Genomic DNA, 21,792 nt, shown 5'->3' on the forward strand with positions numbered 1-21,792 from the left:
CCTGGGAGTCGGGACAGGTTCCATCAGACTGGACAAAAGCAGTAATCACACCAATCTTTAAACATGGAAACAGAAAAGATTGTAACAACTACAGAGGTATCTCTTTAATCAGCATTGTGGGTAAAATCTTCTCAGGTATTGTTGAAAGGAAAGTGTGAGTATTAGTTGAGGACCAATTGGATGAAAATCAGTGTGGGTTTAGGCCTCTTAGAAGTTGTCAGGACCAGATCTTTAGCTTACGGCAAATAATGTAGAAGTGTTATGAGTGGAACAGGGAATTGTATCTATGCTTTATAGATCTAGAAAAGGCATACGACCGGGTTCCTAGGAGGAAGTTATTGTCTGTTCTACAAGATTATGGAATAGGAGGCAAACTTTTGCAAGCAATTAAAGGTCTTTACATGGATAGTCAGGCAGCAGTTAGAGTTGACGGTAAATTGAGTTCATGGTTCAGAGTAGTTTCAGGGGTAAGACAAGGCTGCAACCTGTCTCCACTGCTGTTCATATTATTTATGGATCATATGTTGAAAACAATAGACTGGCTGGGTGAGATTAAGATATGTGAACACAAAATAAGCAGTCTTGCATATGCGGATGACTTAGTTGTGATGGTAGATTCGATTGAAAGTTTGCAAAGTAATATTTCAGAGCTAGATCAGAAATGTAAGGACTATGGTATGAAGATTAGCATCTCCAAAACGAAAGTAATGTCAGTGGGAAACAAATATAAACGGACTGAGTGCCAAATAGGAGGAACAAAGTTAGAACAGGTGGACGGTTTCAAGTACTTAGGATGCATATTTTCACAGGATGGCAACATAGTGAAAGAACTGGAAGCGAGGTGTAGCAAAGCTAATGCAGTGAGCGCTCAGCTACGATCTACTCTCTTCTGCAAGAAGGAAGTCAGTACCAAGACTAAGTTATCTGTGCACTGTTCAATCTTTTGACCAACTTTGCTGTATGGGAGCGAAAGCTGGGTGGATTCAGGTTACCTTATCAACAAGGTTGAGGTTACGGATATGAAAGTAGCTAGGATGATTGCAGGTACTAGTAGATGGGAACAATGGCAGGAGGGTGTGCACAATGAGGAAATCAAAGAAAAACTGGGAATGAACTCTATAGATGTAGCAGTCAGTGCGAACAGGCTTAGATGGTGGGGTCATGTTACACGCATGGGAGAAGCAAGGTTACCAAAGAGACTCATGGATTCAGCAGTAGAGGGTAGGAGGAGTCTGGGCAGACTGAGGAGAAGGTACCTGGATTCGGTTAAGAAGGATTTTGAAGTAATAGGTTTAACATCAGAAGATGCACCAATGTTAGCACTGAATAGGGGATAATGGAGGAACTGTATAAGGGGGGCTATGCTCCAGACTGAACGCTGAAAGGCATAATCAGTCTAAAATGATAATGATGATGATAAATTAATAAATATTACGTATAATTTTTGTGTGACTAGTAATGAGAGCTGCTTTTGATCTTGACTTCTCATATGATGACAGTGCAGTGTAGGGTTTATTCTGCCGGCATATTCTTGTTTACTTCAGGATGTCATTATCTTTACATTAATTCATAATGGTTGCCCTGTCTCCAGGAGATGATGCCTGTTTTTGTTAAGTTTGTGGCTAGCCAGGCTACATGAGTCTTCCTTAAATATTTAAGATTGAAGTTAAAAGCTGATAAGAGTCAATATGAGGATTAAATTTAACTGTGAACGCTTACTACATGGCATCATCCCAAAGTGCATTACAATAGTATAGAAAGCTGGCTGAAACCTGGAACTGGTGGCAGTGAGATTTTTGGGGAAAATTTAAGTGTATATCGAAAAAATAGGCAAATGGGAAATGGAGGTGGTGCATTATTTGTTGCAGTAGATAAGAAACTCAAATGTACTCAGACAGAAACTGAAGTTGCAGGTGAGATTGTTTGGGCAAGACTCAGTATCAGGAGTGGGCATACAATGATGACTTGATCCTTCTATCGCCCACCAGACTCACCTCCTGATGTAACCTTTAGAGAAAAACGCAGTTCACTTGTACAAAAGTTCCCCAATCATACTGTAATTACTGGTGGAGACTTTAATCATTCAACAATTAATTGAGAAAATTATTGTTTTGTTAGTGGTCGGCATGATAAGACATCCTGTGAAACTACCTAGAACAGATAGTCAGGAAGCCCATTCATGATATCACAGTACAGAAATGTCTACAGAAGCAGAGATTACCAAATAATAGGTGTAAAACAAAGCTTAGGGCTATGGATAGAGAGATGCTGAATGGAATGTGCTTGGTTGTCAAGAGAGCAATGCACGATGCCCTCAATGACCATGACGCCTTCAGTGAGTACCGTAGCAGAATAATGTCAAATGATCTCCCACAGAACCCAAGGAAATTCTGGTCATTTCTATATGGCTGTTAGCAGCAGCAAAGTTAATGTTCAGTCCCTAGCAAATTAGGCAGGAACTGCAATTGAGGGTAGCAAAACAAAAGCTGAAATGGTTAACTCAATTTCCAAATGTTCCTCTACAAAGAAAAACCCAGGAGAGTTGGCCCAATTTAATACTTGTACCACTGAAAAGACGAAGAAATAAGTATTAGTGTCAGTGGTGTTAAACAGCTGAAATCATTAAAACTGAACAAAGCTCCAGGACCTGATGGAACCCTGTCACATTCTATATTGAAATTGTGGCTGAGTTAGCCCCTCTTCTAACTATAATCAATCACAGATCCCTCGAAAAAAAAAAAGCCATGCCTAGTTCCTGGAAAAAAGGATAGGTCACACCTATCTCCAAGAAGGGTAGTAGAAGAGATCTACAAAACTACTGTCCAATATTCTTGACATCGATTTGTTGTAAAATCTTAGAATGTATTCTGAGCTCAAACATAATGAGGGATCTTGAACAAAATGACCTCATCAATGCCAACCATCATGGATTCCGAAAACATCCATCATGTAAAACCCAACTCATACTTTTCTCACATGACATACTGCAAACTTTGGATCAAGGCAATCAGGCTGATGCAGTATTTCCTCATTTCTGAAAAGTGTATGACTCAGTACCACACCTATGATTATTGTTAAAAGTACGATAAGCTCAGATTAGGGAGGAGGGGGGGGGGGGGGGGGGAGGAAATGGGCTGTGCCCTTTTAAAGGAACCATCACAGCATTTGCCTGTAGCAATTTAGGGAAATCATGGGAAACCTAAATCAGGATGAGCGGACATGAGTTTGAACCAAATGTGAGTCCAATGTGCTAACCACTGTGCCACCTCCCCTGGTGGTAGTGAGGATACAGCATGTTATCTTGGATGGAGAATATCGTCAGATGTAGAACTTTGGGTGCACCCTACAGAAGTGTTTTGGGACCCTTGCTGTTCATGTTGTGTATTAATGATCTTGCAGACAATATTAGTAGTAGCATCTAACGTTCTGCAGATGATGCAGTTATCTATAATGAAGTACTATCTGAAAGAAGCTGCATAAATGTTCGGAAATGTAAACTGTGCACTTCGCAAAATGAAAGAGCGTAGTACCCTATGACTATAATATCAATGAGTCACAGTTGGAAATGGCCAATTCAACTCATACAAATGCCTGGGTGTAACATTTTGTAGGGATACGAGATGGAATGATCAAATTGGTTCAGTCATGGCTAAAGCAGGTGGTAGACTTCGGTTTATTGCTAGAACACGGGAAGTGCAATCAGTCTACAGAGGAGATTGCTTACAAATCACTTGTGGGACCCATCCTAGAATGCTGCTCAAGTGTGTCAGACCTGTACCAAATGGGACTAACAGGGGATATTGAATGTGTACAAAGAAGGGCAGCATGAACAGTCACATGTTTGTTTAATCCATGGGTGAGTGTCACAGTGACACTGAAGGAACTGAACTGGAAGACTCTTCAAGACAGATGTAAACTATCCCAAGAAAGTCTATTAATAAAGTTTCAAGAACGGGGTTTAAATGATGAATCTTGGAATGTACTACAATCTCCTATGTATCTCTTGCATGTGGATTGTGAGGACAAGTTTAGAATAATTATTGCACACACAGAGGCATTTAAACAATCATTTTTCTCATGCTCCATACATGTATGTAATGGGAAGAACCGGTATAGTGGGATGTATCCTCTGACACGCAAGTGACAGTGGTTTGCAGAGTGTAGATGCAGAATGGAACCGTGGAATACATCCTACGTTGCACAGGGCACATTATATGAAGCTGAAATCTGAAGTTAATTGCTCTTGTTGACAGATCGAAACTAGTAATAAAAAGGCTTAAAATACAACCTCTGGTGGTTTGTCTTTATATAAATGGCAGAGAAACTACTCTGGCCCACTTTGGATGCCCTTGTAATTACAAAGGAATATTGAGGTGATCTTTACTGTTCAATAAATCATCTTTTCCAAATAATGGAAAAATGAATTGAAGAAACCAGTGAATTCTTTGAAACTGCCTTTGTATTTACCAATAACACCCTGGAACATTTGTGGCACATGAGTTATCACAGTATATATGCTTCAGGTGATTTAGGAAACAGAAAATAAAAATGTTTGGATGAGGCTTTGAATACTGCATCTTCCCTATATTAAGCCATTGTGCTGATTGGCTGGCTGGGGGTTAAGGACATAAACAGTGAGTTTATGAGTATCACAGTTAAGAGGAGTTCATATGGAGTCAATGTCATCAGCCAGAAATTTGATCAGTTTATGAAAGAATGTAGGAGTGGTAAAATCCAGGCACTGAAAGCAACATTGATGCCAGAGCTGAGAAATAATTTAAGTAGTAAAAATGTGGGACAAATTGATACCTAGGTCAGAGCAGCGGAGGGATCTCCCAGGTCTTCTCTGTGGTGAAAGAACCCACCCGCAGCCAACCCTCTGCCTACCGGATAAAGGGTGAAGACAGTTACAGAGTACAAAATACATTCTAGCCAGGAGAGTCGTAACAGCTAAAAATGTAATGGACATCAATTGGACCTTTCATAATAAAACAAGATGAGAGAAATAATAAGGTCAGCAGGTGACTGGGCCAGATGAATGTCTCGTGGGGCTTTGCACACGATGGGGGCCACCACTTCCACTCTCAATTTGTTATAGTCAAAGCGATACAGAGGGAAACTGGAACAACATGGGGGTGGTTTGTTAAATAAAATAAAACTATAAGTTAACATGACCTGATCAGTGTATTGGCAAAATAGGATGGTGGATTCCCTCCAGGAGGGATGAAAGGAGCAGCACCATCCAACAGTAGTCTCCTTGACAGTGTGGAGTTTATTGTTACGAGGGTGTGCTGAAAAGTAATGACTGTATTTTTGATGAGAAAACTCAGAAAGCTTTTTAAATAAAACAAACGTTATTAACATTCTACACCTTTATTCTTAATGTCCACATATTTATTTCTAAACATAGTTTCCCAGCCGACAAACACATTTCTCCCAATGAGAGAACAGGTTGTTGATACTGTCACTGTAGAATGTTTGATTTTGTTGACAGACCCACAAACTGATCTCTGCTTGCCCATTGTTTCACTAGCGAAGTGAAGTCCTCGAAGACGTTCTGTAAGTTTTGGAAGCATAGGTAGGTTGGTTGGTTGGTTTGGGGGGGGATTAAAGGGACCAGACTGCTACGGTCCTCGGTCCCTTGTTCCAAAACTTAAAAACACTCCGAAGAATAAAAACGGACAATGGAAAAAAGAAAGATGACACAGGACAAGAGAAACTTAAAAAGACCAACACTTACATTAAGCGATAAAAGCCCTCTGCCCGAATAAAATGCAAAACTAAGCCCTCCATAGCAGTATCATCAGTTAAAAGGGCAGGGAGCATATCAGGTAGCGCAAACGTCTGCCTGAGCACACTTAAAAGTGGACAGTCCAACAAAATGTGGACCACCGTCAAAGCCGATGTGCATCGACATAGAGGCGGGTCCTCATGCCGCAGTATGAAGCTGTGTGTCAAGCGGGTGTGGCCAATGCGGAGTCGACAAAGGACTACTGAGTCCCTGCGAGTGGCTCGCAGGGATGGCCACCACACAGTCATCATCTCCTTGACAGCACGGAGTTTGTTAGGGGTGGTCAGATCGCGCCATTCAGTGTCCCATAGCACGAAAACTTTGCGGCATAAGATTGCTTGCAAATCAGGCTCCAGGAGGCCAATGTCCAGGGTTGGTTCACTGGTGGCCTGTTTGACCGGGTGGTCAACATGTTCATTGCCCGGGATGCGACATGACCAGGGGTCCACACAAAGACCACAGAGTGGCCGCAACGCACAAGAGTATGCAGGGACTCCTGGATAGCCATCACCAGACGAGAACAAGGGAAACACTGGTCGATAGCTTGTATACTGCTCAGGGAGTTGCTACAGATAACGAAGGACTCACCTGAGCAGGAGCGGATATACTCTAGGGCACGAAAGATGGCGACCAGCTCAGCAGTGAAAACGCTGCAGCCAGCCGGCAAGGATTGTAGTTCGTAATGGTCCCCTAGAGTTAGAGCGTAACCGACACGACCAGCAACCATCGAACAGTCAGTGTAAAAAAACGCCAGAGCCCTGATACATGGCTAGGATGAAATAAAAGCGGCGGCGGAAGGTCTCCGGAGGGACTGAGTCCTTCGGCCCTGTGCCAATTCGAGCTGAAGGCAAGGGCAGGGCGCACACCACGGGGGTGTATGCAGAGGGGCCCAGAAAGGAGGTGGAAGAGGGAAAACCCCAAGCCCGGAGAGAAGCTCTCTGACGCGGACCGCGATTGTACAACCCGACCGGGGCCGACGTTCTGGGAGATGGACGAGTGACCGTGGGAATAGAAGATGATAATTAGGATGCCTGGGCAAGCTACAAACATGCGTAGCATAAGCGGCCAGCAAACGTTGGTGCAGTAACCGCAGTGGAGGGACACCCACCTCCACAAGTATGCTGTCCACAGGGCTGGTCCGGAAAGCACCAGTGGCAAGGAGTATCCCGTTGTGAAGGATTGGGTCCAGCACCCGCAACGCAGATGGGGATGCTGAACCATAAGCCAGGCTCCCATAATCCAGAAGGGGCTGGATTAACACCTGGCAGATCTGTAAGAGGGTAGATCGGTCGGCGCCCCAGCTGGTGTGGCTCAAGCATGGCAGAGCAGGCATCAAAAACCACATCCAAAAACCTATGTGACTCCACCACAGCAAGAAGTTCGCTGTCAAGATAAAGCCGCAGCTCCGGGTGGACAGTGCGTCACCGGCACAAATGCATAACGCAGGTCTTGGCAGCCGAAAACTGGAAGCCATGCGCTACAGCCCAAGACTGTGCTTTGCGGATAGCGCCCTGCAGCTGACGTTCAGCAGCGGCAATGCCAATGGAGCTATAGTAGAGGCAGAAGTCGTCAGCATACAGCGAAGCGGAGACAGACGTTCCCACAGCCGCAGCGAGCCTCTTAATTGCAAATAAAAACAGGCAGACACTTAAGACTGATCCCTGTGGTACCCTGTTCTCCTGAACTTGGGAGGAACTGTGGGAGGCCGCGGCTTGCACGCGGAAGGTACGATGCGAAAGAAAATTGTGTATGAAAATTGGCAGCGGATCCCAATCATGAAGTGTAGAGAAGATGTGATGGCGCCATGTCGTATCGTACGCCTTCCGCATGTCAAAAAAGACAGTGATGAGGTGCTGAAAGCAGCAAAGGCCGTACGGATGGCGGACTCCAGGCTCACCAGATTTTCGGCGGCAGAGTGGCCTTTACGGAACCCACCCTGAGACGGAGTCAGGAGGCCCCGAGACTCAAGTACCCAACTCAATCGCTGGCTCACCATCCGTTCGAGCAATTTGCAGAGAACGTTGGTGAGGCTAATGGGGCGGTAGCTGTCCACCTCCAAAGGATTCTTGCTAGGTTTTAAAACGGGGATGACAATGCTTTCCCGCCATTGCGACGGAAACTCACCCTCAACCCAGAGACGTTTGTAAAGACAGAGGAGGTGTTGCTGGCAGTCCACTGAAAGGTGTTTCAGCATCTGACAGTGGATGCTATCTGGCCCAGGAGCAGTATCAGGGCAAGTGGCTAGGGCACTGTGAAATTCCCACTCACTGAATGGAACATTGTAGGATTCAGGATGGTGGGTGAGAAATGAAAGGCTCCGACATTCCATCTGCTCTTTAATGGAGCGGAAGGCCAGTGGGTAATTCGCAGAAGCGGAACTCAGAGCAAAATGCTCTGCCAAGCGGTTGGCAATTACGTCGGAGTCAGTACAAACTGCTCCATTCAGCGAGAGCGCAGGGACACTGACAGGGGTCCGATAGCCATAGAGGCATCGAATCTTGGCCCAGACCTGTGATGGAGAGACATGGAGGCCAATGGTGGACACATACCGCTCCCAGCTCTCCTGCTTGTGTTGGCGAATGATGCGGCGGGCCCACGCACGGAGCCGTTTAAAGGTGACGAGGGTTTCTAAAGATGGATGCCGCTTGTGACGCTGGAGCACCCGCCGGCGATCTTTAATCGCCTCGGCGATCGCAGGCGACCACCAAGGCACAGTCCTCCACTGAGGGGACCCAGAAGAACGGGGAATGGCAGATTATGCGGCAGTAACGATGCCGGTGGTGACCGAATGAACCACCGCATCGATGGCGTCATTAGAGAGAGGCTCAATAGTGGCAATGGAGGAGAAAAAGTCCCAGTCAGCCTTATTCATAGTCCATCTGCTAGGCCACCCAGAAGAGTGACGTTGTGGCAGTGACAGAAAGATCGGAAAGTGATCACTGCCACATAGGTCGTCATGCACACTCCATTGGACAGACGGTAAGAGGCTAGGGCTGCAGATCGAAAGGTCGATGACGGAGTATGTGCCATGCGCCACACTGAAATGTGTGAAGGCACCATTGTTTAAAAGGGAGAGGTCGAGCTGTCCCAATACATTCTCAACGGTGGTGTCTCGGCCTGTTGCCACCGACCCACCCCACAGAGGGTTATGGCCATTGAAGTCGCCCAGTAACAAGAAAGGTGGCGGCAATTGGGCTATCAGCACAGCCAGGACATGCTGTGGGACATCACCATCCGGTGGAAGATACAGACTGCAGACAGTAACAGCCTGTGGTGTCCACACCCGAACAGCGACAGCCTCTAAAGGTGTTTGTAGAGGGACAGACTCGCTGTGAAGAGAGTGAAGGACATAGATGCAGATGCCACCAGACACCCTTTCATAAGCTGCCCAGTTCCTATAATAACCCTGATAGCCACGGAGGGCAGGGGTTCACATCGCTGGAAACCAAGTTTCCTGAAGAGCAATGCAGAAGAAAGGGTGAAGGCTGATAAGTTGTCGGAGCTCAGCTAGATGGTGGAAGAAGCCGCTGCAGTTCCACTGGAGGATGATATTGTCCATGGCTGAGAAAGGCGTGAAGGGACTGGGGAGGCAAATTATGCCGCTGGGTCACCTGCTGCCTCTGATTGAGCACCTGTGGAAGTGCTATCTATTGCGTCTGAGGGACCAGCGAGATCCAGGTCCTCAGCAGACGCCAGAATCTCCACCTCATCTTCAGACGCAGAGCTTGTAGGAAGCAGTGGGATGGGTGCCATCGCAATGTCGGGATTCTTGGGAACCATTTTCTTTTTCTGCTTTGCACGTTGTGCCTTGGGGGGTTCAGGCTGAGAGGGGTTCACTGGGTCAGTGTCAGAGACAGACGACGACTGTGAGGCCCTACAACCAGCGACCAGTGGTTGTTTCAGCCACTTGCGGGTGTCCGCGTTTCCGCTGGTTGGAACGTGCGAAGGGAGGTCCCCAAGGGACCCCTTCCTGGAGAGAGGAGCCGAAGAAGTCTTACGCTTCTCCGGCTGGGAAGGGGGAACTGATGTCCCTGATGGTTGGGGAGGGGCGGGGGGGGGGGGGGGGTGGTGTTGCTCCTGAAGTAGATGGAGCAGGAGCAACAGGGAGTGAAGTGCCCCCCACCATCAAGGGGGCAGGTGTGGTCCTTCGACTCTGAGAGCTGACTGCATGTGTTGCAGCTGATGTAACTGTAGCAGGAGTGACAGTGGCGGCATAAGAAGACATCATGCGCCCGGGATGAAGCTGGTCAAATTTCCGTTTAGCCTCCGTGTAGATCAGTCGGTCCGGGGTCTTCAATTTCCATTATTTTCCTTTCCTTCTGCAGAATCAGACAGTCCAGTGAGCAAGGGGGATGGTGCTCTCCACAGTTGACACAGATGGGAGGTGGGGCACATGGCGTATCAGGATGGGATGGTCGACCACAAAATGCGACATACGAGGCTGGAAGCACAGCATGAAGACATATGGCCGAACTTCCAACACTTGAAGCACCACATCGGGGAAGGGATATATGGCTTTACATCACAACGGTAGACCATCACCTTGACCTTCTCAGGTAATGCGTCACCCTCAAAGGCCAAGATGAAGGCACTGGCGGCAACTTGATGATCCCTCGGAGCCCGGTGGACGCGCTGGACAAAATGGACACCTCATCGCTCTAAGTTGGCGCGCAGCTCGTCATCGGACTGTAAAAGGAGATCCCTGTGGAAAATAATGCCCTGGACAATATTTAAGCTTTTATTGGGCGTGATGGTAACTGAAACATCCCCCAGATTCTTACAAGTGAGCAAGGCCCGTGACTGCGCAGGGGATGCTGTTTTTATCAAGACTGAACCGGACCACATTTTGGACAAGCCCTCCACCTCCCCGAACTTGTCCTCTAAATGCTTTACGAAGAACTGAGGCTTCATGGATACAAAGGATTCCCCATCAGCTCTGGTACAGACGAGATACCTGGGCGAATACGGTTCACTTCCATTCATTGCCTTTCATTCCTCCCATGGTGTGGCCAGGGAGGGGAACGATTTGGGGTCACGAACGTTAGCTTTAAAATGAGCCATCGAACACTTAGAGACTGCTGGTGGCTGGCCACCAGCAAGAGATGATGTGCCATGGTTCATTGCGTGTCATCCACCCTAATGCCACCTACTCCGACCAAGGGCCCTCCCCATGGGTGCCACCCAGCCACAGCAAGGGCAACCTGGCAGGATGGTCATTGCCGGGAGTCCTGATGCCCGAGGGAGATGAGCATCTACTCCTTGGCATACATGGGGAGTAAACGGCGCAGGCATCAGCAGAGCGATCCCTGTGTTGTCAGTGGGCTACAACCAACAGGGTACATGGCGGCCCCACCACAAAGGACTGGCTACCGTGCTGGATTTTAGGTGACATATAGTCCACGGTGGCCGTCAGTGCAGAAAGTGGCACTGCACATTGCATGGCAGAAACTGCACGCAGGAACGTATCCATGCTCAAGAGATGGAGAGCAGGCAGGACTGCAATGCAACAACGAATAAGTTGGCGAAAGATCTCAAAGCAAGATGGACACAATGCGCCAAGTAAGGCACCCCTCCCCAATCGGCTCGCTCTTCGGAAAAATTTTGAGATATGGAGGTCAAACCCAAAAGGGGACCATCACATAAGGCCAAAACGTTTGAGACTCCCTTTAGTCGCCTCTTATGACAGGTAGGAATACTGCGGGCCTATTCTTACCCCTGAACCCGCAGGAGGGTTGGAAACATATGCAAATTGGATAGGACCAAGTCGGGGCTGTATGGAGGATGTTTGGTGATGGTGAACCCATGACAATGGATTGTTGCAGATGTTGCAGCATTTGTGTGTGGACTGGCATTTTCATACTGATGAAGAGGACGCTCCATGTGTGGATGAACTCTTCAAATTTGTGCTTTCAGAAACTTGACTGCAGCGTGCTTTTTCTCATGCACCGACTGTTACATTACACACTGCCATATTACACGTCACAAAATGAAGCCCACCAATGGCAGAGGGTTGCAACTTGGTTCAGCAAAGTGGGAAAGTCAACAAAGTAATATGCATAACGTGTAATAACTCAACTAATATCAAGAACAGAATAAAAAATTCAGAGGCATTATTTTTCAGTACCTCCTCCTAGATAGAGCAACAGCCCATCAGATATTGTTCTGCATGAGAAGAGGACTTATTTGCACCCACAAATCTGTACCTGGGACTGACAAAGTGAACATTGGGTGAGTAATCATTTTTCTAGACAAACAGTTGGCCAGTTCATTACCTGAGATATCCACAAGACCTGGGACACCAGAGAAACAGAACTGAGCAGGCAGTATGACAACAAAAGCATATCCCATCACACCCACAATTTTAGAGCAGTCAGTGTAAATGACGGTTGCTAAGAGATGAAAAGACACTGACACGTCAAAGACCAGTCTACTTCAAGAACCTAATTTGTGGTTTGGGTACTAAACAAGAATATTGGGGGATGCAGGAAAATTTGGGGAGAACATGCTGAGGTGCTTAAATGGAGGCCTGTCATAGATGGAGGCCTGTCAGAGTACCTGAAAGTGCATTCCAATTGGTAACCCCAACTGAGGTGGCAAGGAGGGTATCAGGAGGTCAATGCCCATTGTATGCAAAAAGAATCTGATAGTTGGGTGATTAGGAAACTGTTGGATGGTGATTACATTAGTGAGCAAGGGTTGGTACTATGGGAACTGAGCAGGTCAGATCCCTTCTTTAGAAAAAGCTGAAGGTTCTCTTGAGCCACAAACCTCCAATCAAGATGAGAGCAGGACTCTGTAAATATGGAGAGGAACAGTGCAGTCACTACCCCAAGCCATGTGGTCAAGGACACAGAGACTTGTCACTAGTCTTTAGGCGACAATTATGGGGCAACCATGGCAGCTTTTTATGAAACCAAAGTCCCAAAAATTGGGACAACAATGTCCAACCACTGGACATCCAAGTTCTCGGTCAGGACAGGCTGTGGTACGACGACAGAAATGCATGACTTGCATTTTTATAGGGTAGAACTGCAAGCCACGGCCAAGGATCCCAGTGGAGACTCTTTGGATGGCACCTTGGAGCTGGCAGCCAAGGCTACTGATTGAGAGCTATACCAAATGCAGAAGTCATTGACTTGTAGCATGGGGTTGATCAGTGGTCTGCTGGAGGTAACTACTTCATCGATAGTGGTGAAGGAAAGTGTAACACTTGACACAGAGCCCTGTGGGAGACAGTTCTCTTGGAACCGTGGGCCACTGAGCGATGTACCAAATCTAATGTGAAACAACCAACGAGATAAAAACTGATGAATAAAAGTTGGCAGGGTGCCAAGGAAGCCCCAGTGAAGGAGCGTAAGTAAAATGTGAAGTCATGAAGCAGTTTTGTATGCTTTATGTAAGTCAAGAAAGACTGCAATGAGGAGCTGGCATTTACGAAAAGCCTGTTGGACTGCTGTTTCCAACTTAACCAGATGGTCAGCTGTGGTTTGTCCCTGCCATAAACCACAATGACAGAGTGATAAAAATACCTGTGATTTGATAGCCCACTGTAATTTGTGCACTACCATCCCTTCAAGCAGTTTCCTTAGCACACCGATGACGCTAATCCATCGGTACCTGTCAATGGACATTCAGCTTTTGCCCGGCTTAGGGACTGGGATGATGATACTGCGTCACCACTGAGAAGGGAAACCACCTTGTAGCCAAATATGATTGTAGACCATGAGTAGATGGAGTCTTTAAGTAACACTGAGATGTTGAAACATCTGATAATGATGCGAATCAGTGTGTGTGTGTGTGTGTGTGTGGGGGGGGGGGGGGGGGGGGGGGGGGGGGGAAGGGGGGCAGTATTGTATATGGGGACAAAAGATGGTGGAAGCACTACTCAGTCATGTGGAGCCTTTTATGAATTTGAAAGGTAGCCCAGTAAGAAGAGGATGCCTATGCTGTTGCCAAGTGGGTTGCCAACATTTTGGTCACAATGCAGTGTAATCCACTGAGTGAGCCAAAACATTGTGACCACCTGCTTCATAGCTTGTTTGTCCATTTTTGGAATGAAATACATCACTGATTCTGCATATCAGAGATCCAACAGCTTCTTGGTAGGTTCATGGAGCTATGTGGCATTAGACGTCCATGCACAGGTCATGTAATTTGGATAAATAACGAGGCTGCTGATTTGCGTATGTGGTGATGGCACCCGATAGTGACCCAGATGGATTCCATAGGATTTGAATCGTGAATTTGGCCACTGGGACATCAATGTGAGTTCACTAACATGCTTCTCAAACCATTGTAACATGGTTTCGGCTCTGAGACCTGGACAATGATACTGATGAAAGATGACATTGTCATCGGGAAAGACATCAAACACTAGGGATGCAGGTGGTTCGCAGCTGTCAGCATGTCTTCGATTGCTACCACAGGTCCTATGCAAGCAGAGGAGAATGTCTCCCACAGCTTAATACCGCTCCCAGCAGCCTGCGTCTGCAGTGCACTGCATGTTTCGAGCTGCCATTCACCTCAATGATGGATTTTGTGGAGAAAACCATCAACCTAGTGTAGCAAAAATGTGATTCACATGAAGAGCTGATACGTTTTCATTGATCGACAGTTGAATCCCAATGGTCCTGTGCCCACTGCAATTATAATTGACAATGTCACTGGATCAACACTGGACACGTACAGCTGATTTTTGTGGACTGTGGGCAAAGCTCTTCCTAGCCTGTTCAACAATCACCAACACGCAGGTGACCTGGTGATTTATCATTTCACAGCGAATAACTCCTCTCAACAAAGTTCTTGTGTCAAAAGTAAATTGTAAGCCTGCTTGAAAGTTCTTTAGCACATTTGGTGTGAAATTTATGTCGAACAGTTGTTGCAGAGTTTGTTTCATGAAACCAAAACATGCAGCATGCACACTCCGCACCAGTGTAAGTAGCCATTTTAACTGTGCACTATGCTGACACTTCTGCTGGTGGAATGAGATGGGATACTGAGCACTATGTGAATCAAAATTGAAGTTGTTTGTAACAAAATGACTCATCTACCAATTCTGTAAGTTTCTTCAATCCGGTCGTGAAAGCCTTCATACTATAATTTCTGTATCATTCCGAAGTTGTGAAGTCTTTTTGACTCACTCTGAACTACGCTTTCAAATGATGAAATGTGCTGTTAGAAACTGCTCCATCCAATGTGAGGTATAACACTATCTTCTCACAAACAGCCAACATTCAACTGTGATTTATGAAACAGAAACCACACGAGTAATCTTTTCTTATATGCAGAATACAGATAGTGTTACTCTTCTACCTATATTGTGCAGTTGGCTAAACTGGTGATAATTTGCATATGCAAGTATGAAGTGCACTTCATACTAATTTGACATCTGTCACACACAGCCTTCATGGTGCTGCAATTTTAATGTTGAGCACTGTACTTCACCTTGGGCAAAAATGATGTCATCTACATAGCTAAAATATCTTTTATTATCGCTGTCTGGATTTATTAACGTAAATGATTCAGTGAAGTCTCGTTACTTGTTTCTGGATATGTAAACAAAGGCCATCACTTAATACACAAAAACAACATGTTTGTCGTGTGCTACTTCTTGATTTATGCATCACTGGACCATAAAAATAACTTAATATTGTCACATAAATAAAATGTATCACAGATCCAAACAGTCACTAGATTTATAGAACACTTCTTACCTGACCACATACACGAGCTCCCAATGTCCCCTAACCTTATTAGGCACATTCTCTTCCGCGGATTTTACTTAAGGACAGTGTCTATGTAAACAAAATGCATATGTTACCAGATTTAAAGCATAATAATCTGGCAGAAGCACAATTACTAGTGGGAAGATGTTACTGTGACTTATGACAAATATGTTTGGGATCATGAGTTAGGGTAAAGAGGAAACCCTTGCAATGAAGTGAATCACCGCCATCACTGGTAAATTACATGCAAATTATGGTAATATCTGCACGACATGTGGTCCTGAGATCTTTTAAGTGTTAATGTATGATCTGCCACTAAATAACTTACCACTTGTTGGTGCATTTTGTACAGGCACTGACTTGTCAAGCCCAGCTGTCTTCATTATTTCTATAGTGCCAGGTGTTGTCTTCCTCATATCATCATCTGATTGCCAACCTATATACGGGTTGGGTTCCCTCAACCTTATTCCTTCAGTGGACCTTCTGCCTCTATCTTGATCCTTCGGTTCCAGTGTCCAAGGATACTGAAAAGGTAAACATTAAAAATTTTATGCTTCTACATGATCTGTGGAAAGTAGAGGAAACTAATGGTAGCATTACCTTTTTGGCAGAATAGATAAGACGACTGAACGGCATGTTTATCAAAGATGTGGTAAAATGTGGACAACCACATTGTGTAAAAAGTTCATTTTTAGTATGTTTAACCTCTAACTTTAGTAATGTTCTGTATCTCTCAAAGTCACAGAGCAAAATGGAACATATTTCAGATTGTGCGTACTTTAGTGAACTTTACAGTCTGGGCATTGTGACTAGGGCTTGGAGATATGCACACATAGTAGCTTCAATCTGGTTTGTTAAGGTAGGGGAAAAAGTTGATTCAGACTTGCTGCACCTATCTCTGCATTCACAGAGCCTATTCAATGCAGTCCAGAAACACTTAGTGAATTAAGCACACCAGAGGAAAAAAACTGTCACCTTAAGAAGACATGACACTAACACCATATAAAACACTGCCTGTACTCTGATAATCGTCTCAAATCCACAAATTTCTTCAAACTGTGGGGATGTTGACGGTTACGTTTCACCTGCAGTTCCTTTAAAATCCAATATTGATTCCAACTCCCTGTCTAGTCTAAGTATTGCTACGGAAAATGTGTCAGACATACATGGACTACAGATGATAACCTTGCTAGCATCTCCCTGATCTGCAGCAGCCACGGCAAGCAAACAATGTGGTGCTACCCTCTGACAAGTGTTTTAACACTAAATACCACAGGCCACCTATTGCTAGGCAGTCTCTCACTAGTCTCTGAAGCCTTTAGTTATGTCCCATTGAATAACAGAGTTTTGACCTTGCCCGGTTTACATTTGTGATTTGGAGTGCTCCCTGGACTATTGTATACACTTAAGACAACTTTGCTATGCTCTGGAACTGTTTTGAATGTCTGTTCACTTTGTTACCTCCACTGTCATTACTCCCGGAACCACCTGTTTTGTTCTGCCAGTCTCTTCGTTAGCAGGAAAGCAAGTTATCATGAACTGTGTTCTACTTATGCAGAGTAGGATAGAAAAGTGGCGATGATAGTTTTCTCACCATGCAACTATTCCAGTGAAGTATGAATCCTGAATTTCTAAACTTGTGGCAGCAGGAGTTGCAACAGCAGGAAAAACACTGGGATTTCCAGCGGCAACATCAACTACAGAAACAGCGAGAAAAACATTAGGAATTCCACCAGCAATACTACTGTTACAGCTGCTGCAAAACCAACAACAGTGGGTGGCAGCAGTTTGCTTGCCTCCACCTGTGACATTTGCTTGTTTGGATGAGCTGCTTCTCTGCAAGGCAAGTCAAATAACTGACCCTGGACATCTGTGTGCGTTCTTACCATCTTCTAGTAGTAAACTGTATGAAGCGGTGCAAAAATTATGCCCTCTCTCAGATTCTAGTAGTTTGACTTTTTCTGATGTTTGTGGTTTGCTGAGTGATTACTACAGTCACTAAATTCACTGCATCGAAGCTAGGTTCAAGTATAATCAATGTGTTAAGCTATCCTACTCAACATTGGCTGATGACTTACCAGGCTTGGCACGCAAGTCTGATTTTTCCTGTAACAGTGTGATACTTCGTATGCAAATACTTTAATCTAAGGCTTTAGAGGCATCTGATTCCACCTTGAGTGACATGTTAAAAATTGCCAAAGCTTATGAAGTAAGTGCATCAGTGCAAGCTATGTTTCACAATTCTTCTGGTGTCGACATTGTCAGTAGTGTTAAGTCACCGTTGTGTTCTACAATCAACTGGTGACTTCCAAGCAATGCCATCATCTGATTTACCAAACATCCATTCATACTGGAGTGTGCTGACACGAGATTCAGTAGTTAGTGGATCCCCTGCACCCATCTTCGGTAGATGAGCACCAATGGAAGCACTTTATTCACCATCAGTGTGTCCCAAAGTGAGTGGGGGCTAATGCAACATTTTCCTTCCCATCACTGTCAAAGGACACCCAAAAAGTTGGTGTCATCAAAGCATGTTCAAATTGCAGCCCACACCATCAATGATGTAACTGCCATTTCTGTGACATGATCTGTTTTGCATGTCACAAACCAAAGCATCTTGCAAGTGTCTGCTTTGGCCTGTGTGCAGTAAGTACATCAGCCGTCAGCACACTACATGCTATCTTGCACCCGTGCCCCTAACAGCAGTACACAAGATGCAGCCTCTCACATTGCACCTAGACATTAATGGGACAATGGTGGATTTCCAGTTAGACACAAACGTGGCAGTGTGTCTGGTTAGTGTGGACACATGCCGGAGCTTTGGTTCCTTGCAGCTGCAGTCTTCTCAGTAAAAAGTGATGATGAACAATGGCCAGTCGATCCATTGTGAGGGCACACCATAATCCAGGCTAAATATAAGAATGTAACTCAGCACTACCCTTGCTGGTAGTCACCACTTGGATGACAACTAATATTTTTAGTTTAGACAAAACTGCACTGTTTGGTTTTCAAATTCTGTACCAAGTAAATCTCGTTTCAACTGCGATTCCACTCAAAGAACTCAATATGTTGTGCAAGCAATCTAAGCAGCTGTCTGAACCAACATTAGGTTGTACAACAGAGGTCCACATCCTTAACGCAATCAGCAGTGCTTAAGATTTGTCGAGCTCAACCAGTGCCTTTCGCCATGCATGAGAAAGTTAAAGCTGAACTAGATAGGTTGCAAAGTGTGGTGTTAAAATCCAGCATCATCTAGCCAGTGAGCTACACTCATCTGGATCATTTAACATTTGTGGTGATTTTAAGTCTACCATTAATACTCAAGCAAATGTCAATTTGTATCCACTTCCTCGGTTGCAGGAAATGTTAGTTAAACTGGATGAGGGCCATTATTTTTCAGAGACAAATCCGACTGACATCTACTGTCCACACCGGCAGTTGTGGGTCATCATGGCTGGATGCCAACTGAAGAGGCCCATGTTCAATTCATGGTCAGGCTGGGGATTTTCTCCACTCCGGGATGGGGTGTTGAAGTTGTCCTCATCCTCATTTCATCATCAACAACACGCAAGTCACCTAAATGGAATCAACTAAAACGACGCACACCCGGTGGAGTGCCGCCACATGACAGAGAGAGACTGAAGCCTATTTTGGATTGCCTGTAGATAATTAGATGAAATAGTATATAGTGATTAATACAGTATGCAACATGTATCATTACAGCAATCTGCCATTTAGAGGTACAAGCATCAGCAATAGTTCAGAGATATCTTGAGGAAGTCATCCAAGGTATCCCCAACAGTGTTAATTATTTAGATGACTTATTAGTTACCGACGACATGCAAGTGCAGCACCTGCATAATCAACAGATGATTTTTAAGTGCCTCCAAGCTCATGGTCTGCATTGTCGTTTCAACAAAAGAATTTTCTTTGAGCCGATTTTCAGATACTTGGGATATATATTAACTAAAGATGGGCTCAAACCCACATAGGATCATGTGGACACAACCATTAACTTACTGGCTGCTAAGAACCTTGGAGAACTACAGTTGTTCCTCAGCAAAGCAAATTATTATGCCAAGTTGATTCCTGATGCGAGGCACAGTTCCCATCCACTCAATCAATTGCATAAAAATGTATTAAATTTGTGTGGTCAAAGGCATGCAAGAAAGATTTTATGCAACTTAAAAAGTGCCTTAGATTGGATCTTGTTTAACACCGTTCCATCCTGGCATGCATTTCAAACTTATCACTTATGCATAGGTTTGTGGCATTGGTTCCTTGCTGTTCCACAAATACACTGACAGCACAGAACAGCCACTAACATTTGTATTCAAAACATTAAATGTCATGCAGGCAAATTATTTCCAAATTAAAAAAAGAAGCACAGTTTATCTATCACATATGGTTCCCAGAAGTTTCATGTGTATTTGCATGGAATTAAGTTTCACTTAATGACCAATCACAAATCCTGTATTTCACTGTTTGGCCCCCATTTGACGTTTCCCACAGTGCCTGCAATGGTGGGTAATGTTACTTGGTAACTATATCTATGAGATCCATTATTGGCTCTCCACGCACGAACTGCAATGCTGATGCAATTTCCTACTTGCTGCATGGATCAGATGCTGAATTTGATAGGCAAGAAGGCACTGCATTTTACCTTCGACGCATATCAGCGACACACAACTGATAAATTTTTGATTACAAGATGTGAAGTAGCAGCTGAAATGAGCCATGATCCTCTCCTCTGCAGGGCATGTTTGTTGTATGGCGGGATTGTCGGGAACAATTGCCGAAGGACATAGCCCCAGTATAGTGCACAATTTTTTCTTATGGCACATGCTTAAGGTACTAAGGAGGGTCATTTTGCTAGCTATGAATGATGCTGAGTGCTGGGTGTTACTTCCTCCCACACTCTGCCCCCACATACTGAAGCTACTGCGTACTGGGGAATGTGCAGAATGAAGGCAATCGCGTGGTGTCATGTACTGGCCTGATGTTGACAATGCCACTGAACGCACCATCTGGAACTGACATGCCTACGCCCACAAGAAATCGACCCAACAGTCTAAGCACCCCTGTCAAAGAGTGCACGTTGATTTTGCTGTACCATTTTGGGTAACAATGTAAATGCTAGTTGCTAACAAACTTTGTAACTTTCCATATACCATGTCGCTTGGATAGCTACAACTACTACGGCAGCTACCATCCGTGCCCTGTACGTAATATTTGCCCTAGGAGGGCACCTTCCACATTGTTTTTTTATGATGACCCTCTTTTAATTTGTGTTTCAGGATTTTTGTCAACCCATTCACAATGACCATTGCCCTTCCCATCCAACGTCGAATTCGGAAGCTGAGTTGATTGTCAGAACACACTAGAAGCAGCTGTGTAACATAATAACAGCCAACTCTGTGGTAGCACTTACCAGCTTCCTTGCCACTTACTGGTCCACGCTCGTAAATGGACATAGGTCGGCTGAAATTTTACACGGGTACAGCTTTGCGTACTGTTTGACCTTCTGCGCCCTACTCAGTCTGCCCACTGCCCCCATGCACAGCCATATTAGCATGTAGGCTTCCATGTCTGGGACCATACTTTCAGCTGGAATAGTGGGTGGATCCTGGCGACCATCACTGGCAATAGGGGATGGCAGATGTTTGCTTGCAGCCAGACAGGAGCAGCTGGTCCAGAACCAGAATCAGCTCCATCCAGAACTTGACAGACTCACCTCCCCATCCCCCCTCGAAAGCTGGCTGTGCATGACCTCTGCAACCCGTCCAGGGAAAAGCCAGACCAGCAGCCTGCTCTTCCCACTACAAACTCCACCATTGTGTTAGGCATGGACCAGAAGTTGACAATGACTGGTGATTGAGCTAATGGAAGTGGAACTACTACTTCCACTATGCCATTTTTGGAACTCACCCCCACAACCTGTGGTCCCCTGCTCTCACCATCAGTGGAGGTTGAGCATTTTTGGCCAGTGATGCCCATGGTGGCTGAACCTTTGGTCCCATCTTCACCACTTCTGCCATATATTCCCCTACAGGCTAGCTCAAGCTGTGCCCAGGACCCTGTAGAGGAGCTAGGACTCCCACAGAGGTGCCACTTCCTAACCCCAGCCAATCACATTGATGATGTACTGCAGGAGCTTTGGCCGAAATTCCTGTACTTCTCTCTCTCCCATTCCTCAGTGAAGTCAGCACATGCTAGGTCATTTTTCAGCTCTAAGTGGCAATTAAAGAGGGAGGGCTTTAGTATCTGACAGTGATT

The 21,792-nt window shown here is 45.3% G+C and overlaps 1 protein-coding gene across 1 annotated transcript in view; it reads right to left on the reverse strand.

Moving 5' to 3' along the window:
• Nucleotides 1–21,792, reverse strand: part of LOC124596374 (mitogen-activated protein kinase kinase kinase 7-like) — a 147,157-nt gene that overhangs the window by 49,239 nt on the left and 76,126 nt on the right. Inside the window, exon 9 of the mRNA XM_047135487.1 lies at nt 15,845–16,040. Within this exon, the coding sequence (XP_046991443.1) occupies nt 15,845–16,040 (196 nt within the window). The remainder of the gene's footprint in view (nt 1–15,844; nt 16,041–21,792) is intronic.

This window comes from Schistocerca americana, chromosome 2, assembly GCF_021461395.2.
Source record: "Schistocerca americana isolate TAMUIC-IGC-003095 chromosome 2, iqSchAmer2.1, whole genome shotgun sequence".
Classification (NCBI taxonomy): Eukaryota; Metazoa; Arthropoda; class Insecta; order Orthoptera; family Acrididae; genus Schistocerca; species Schistocerca americana.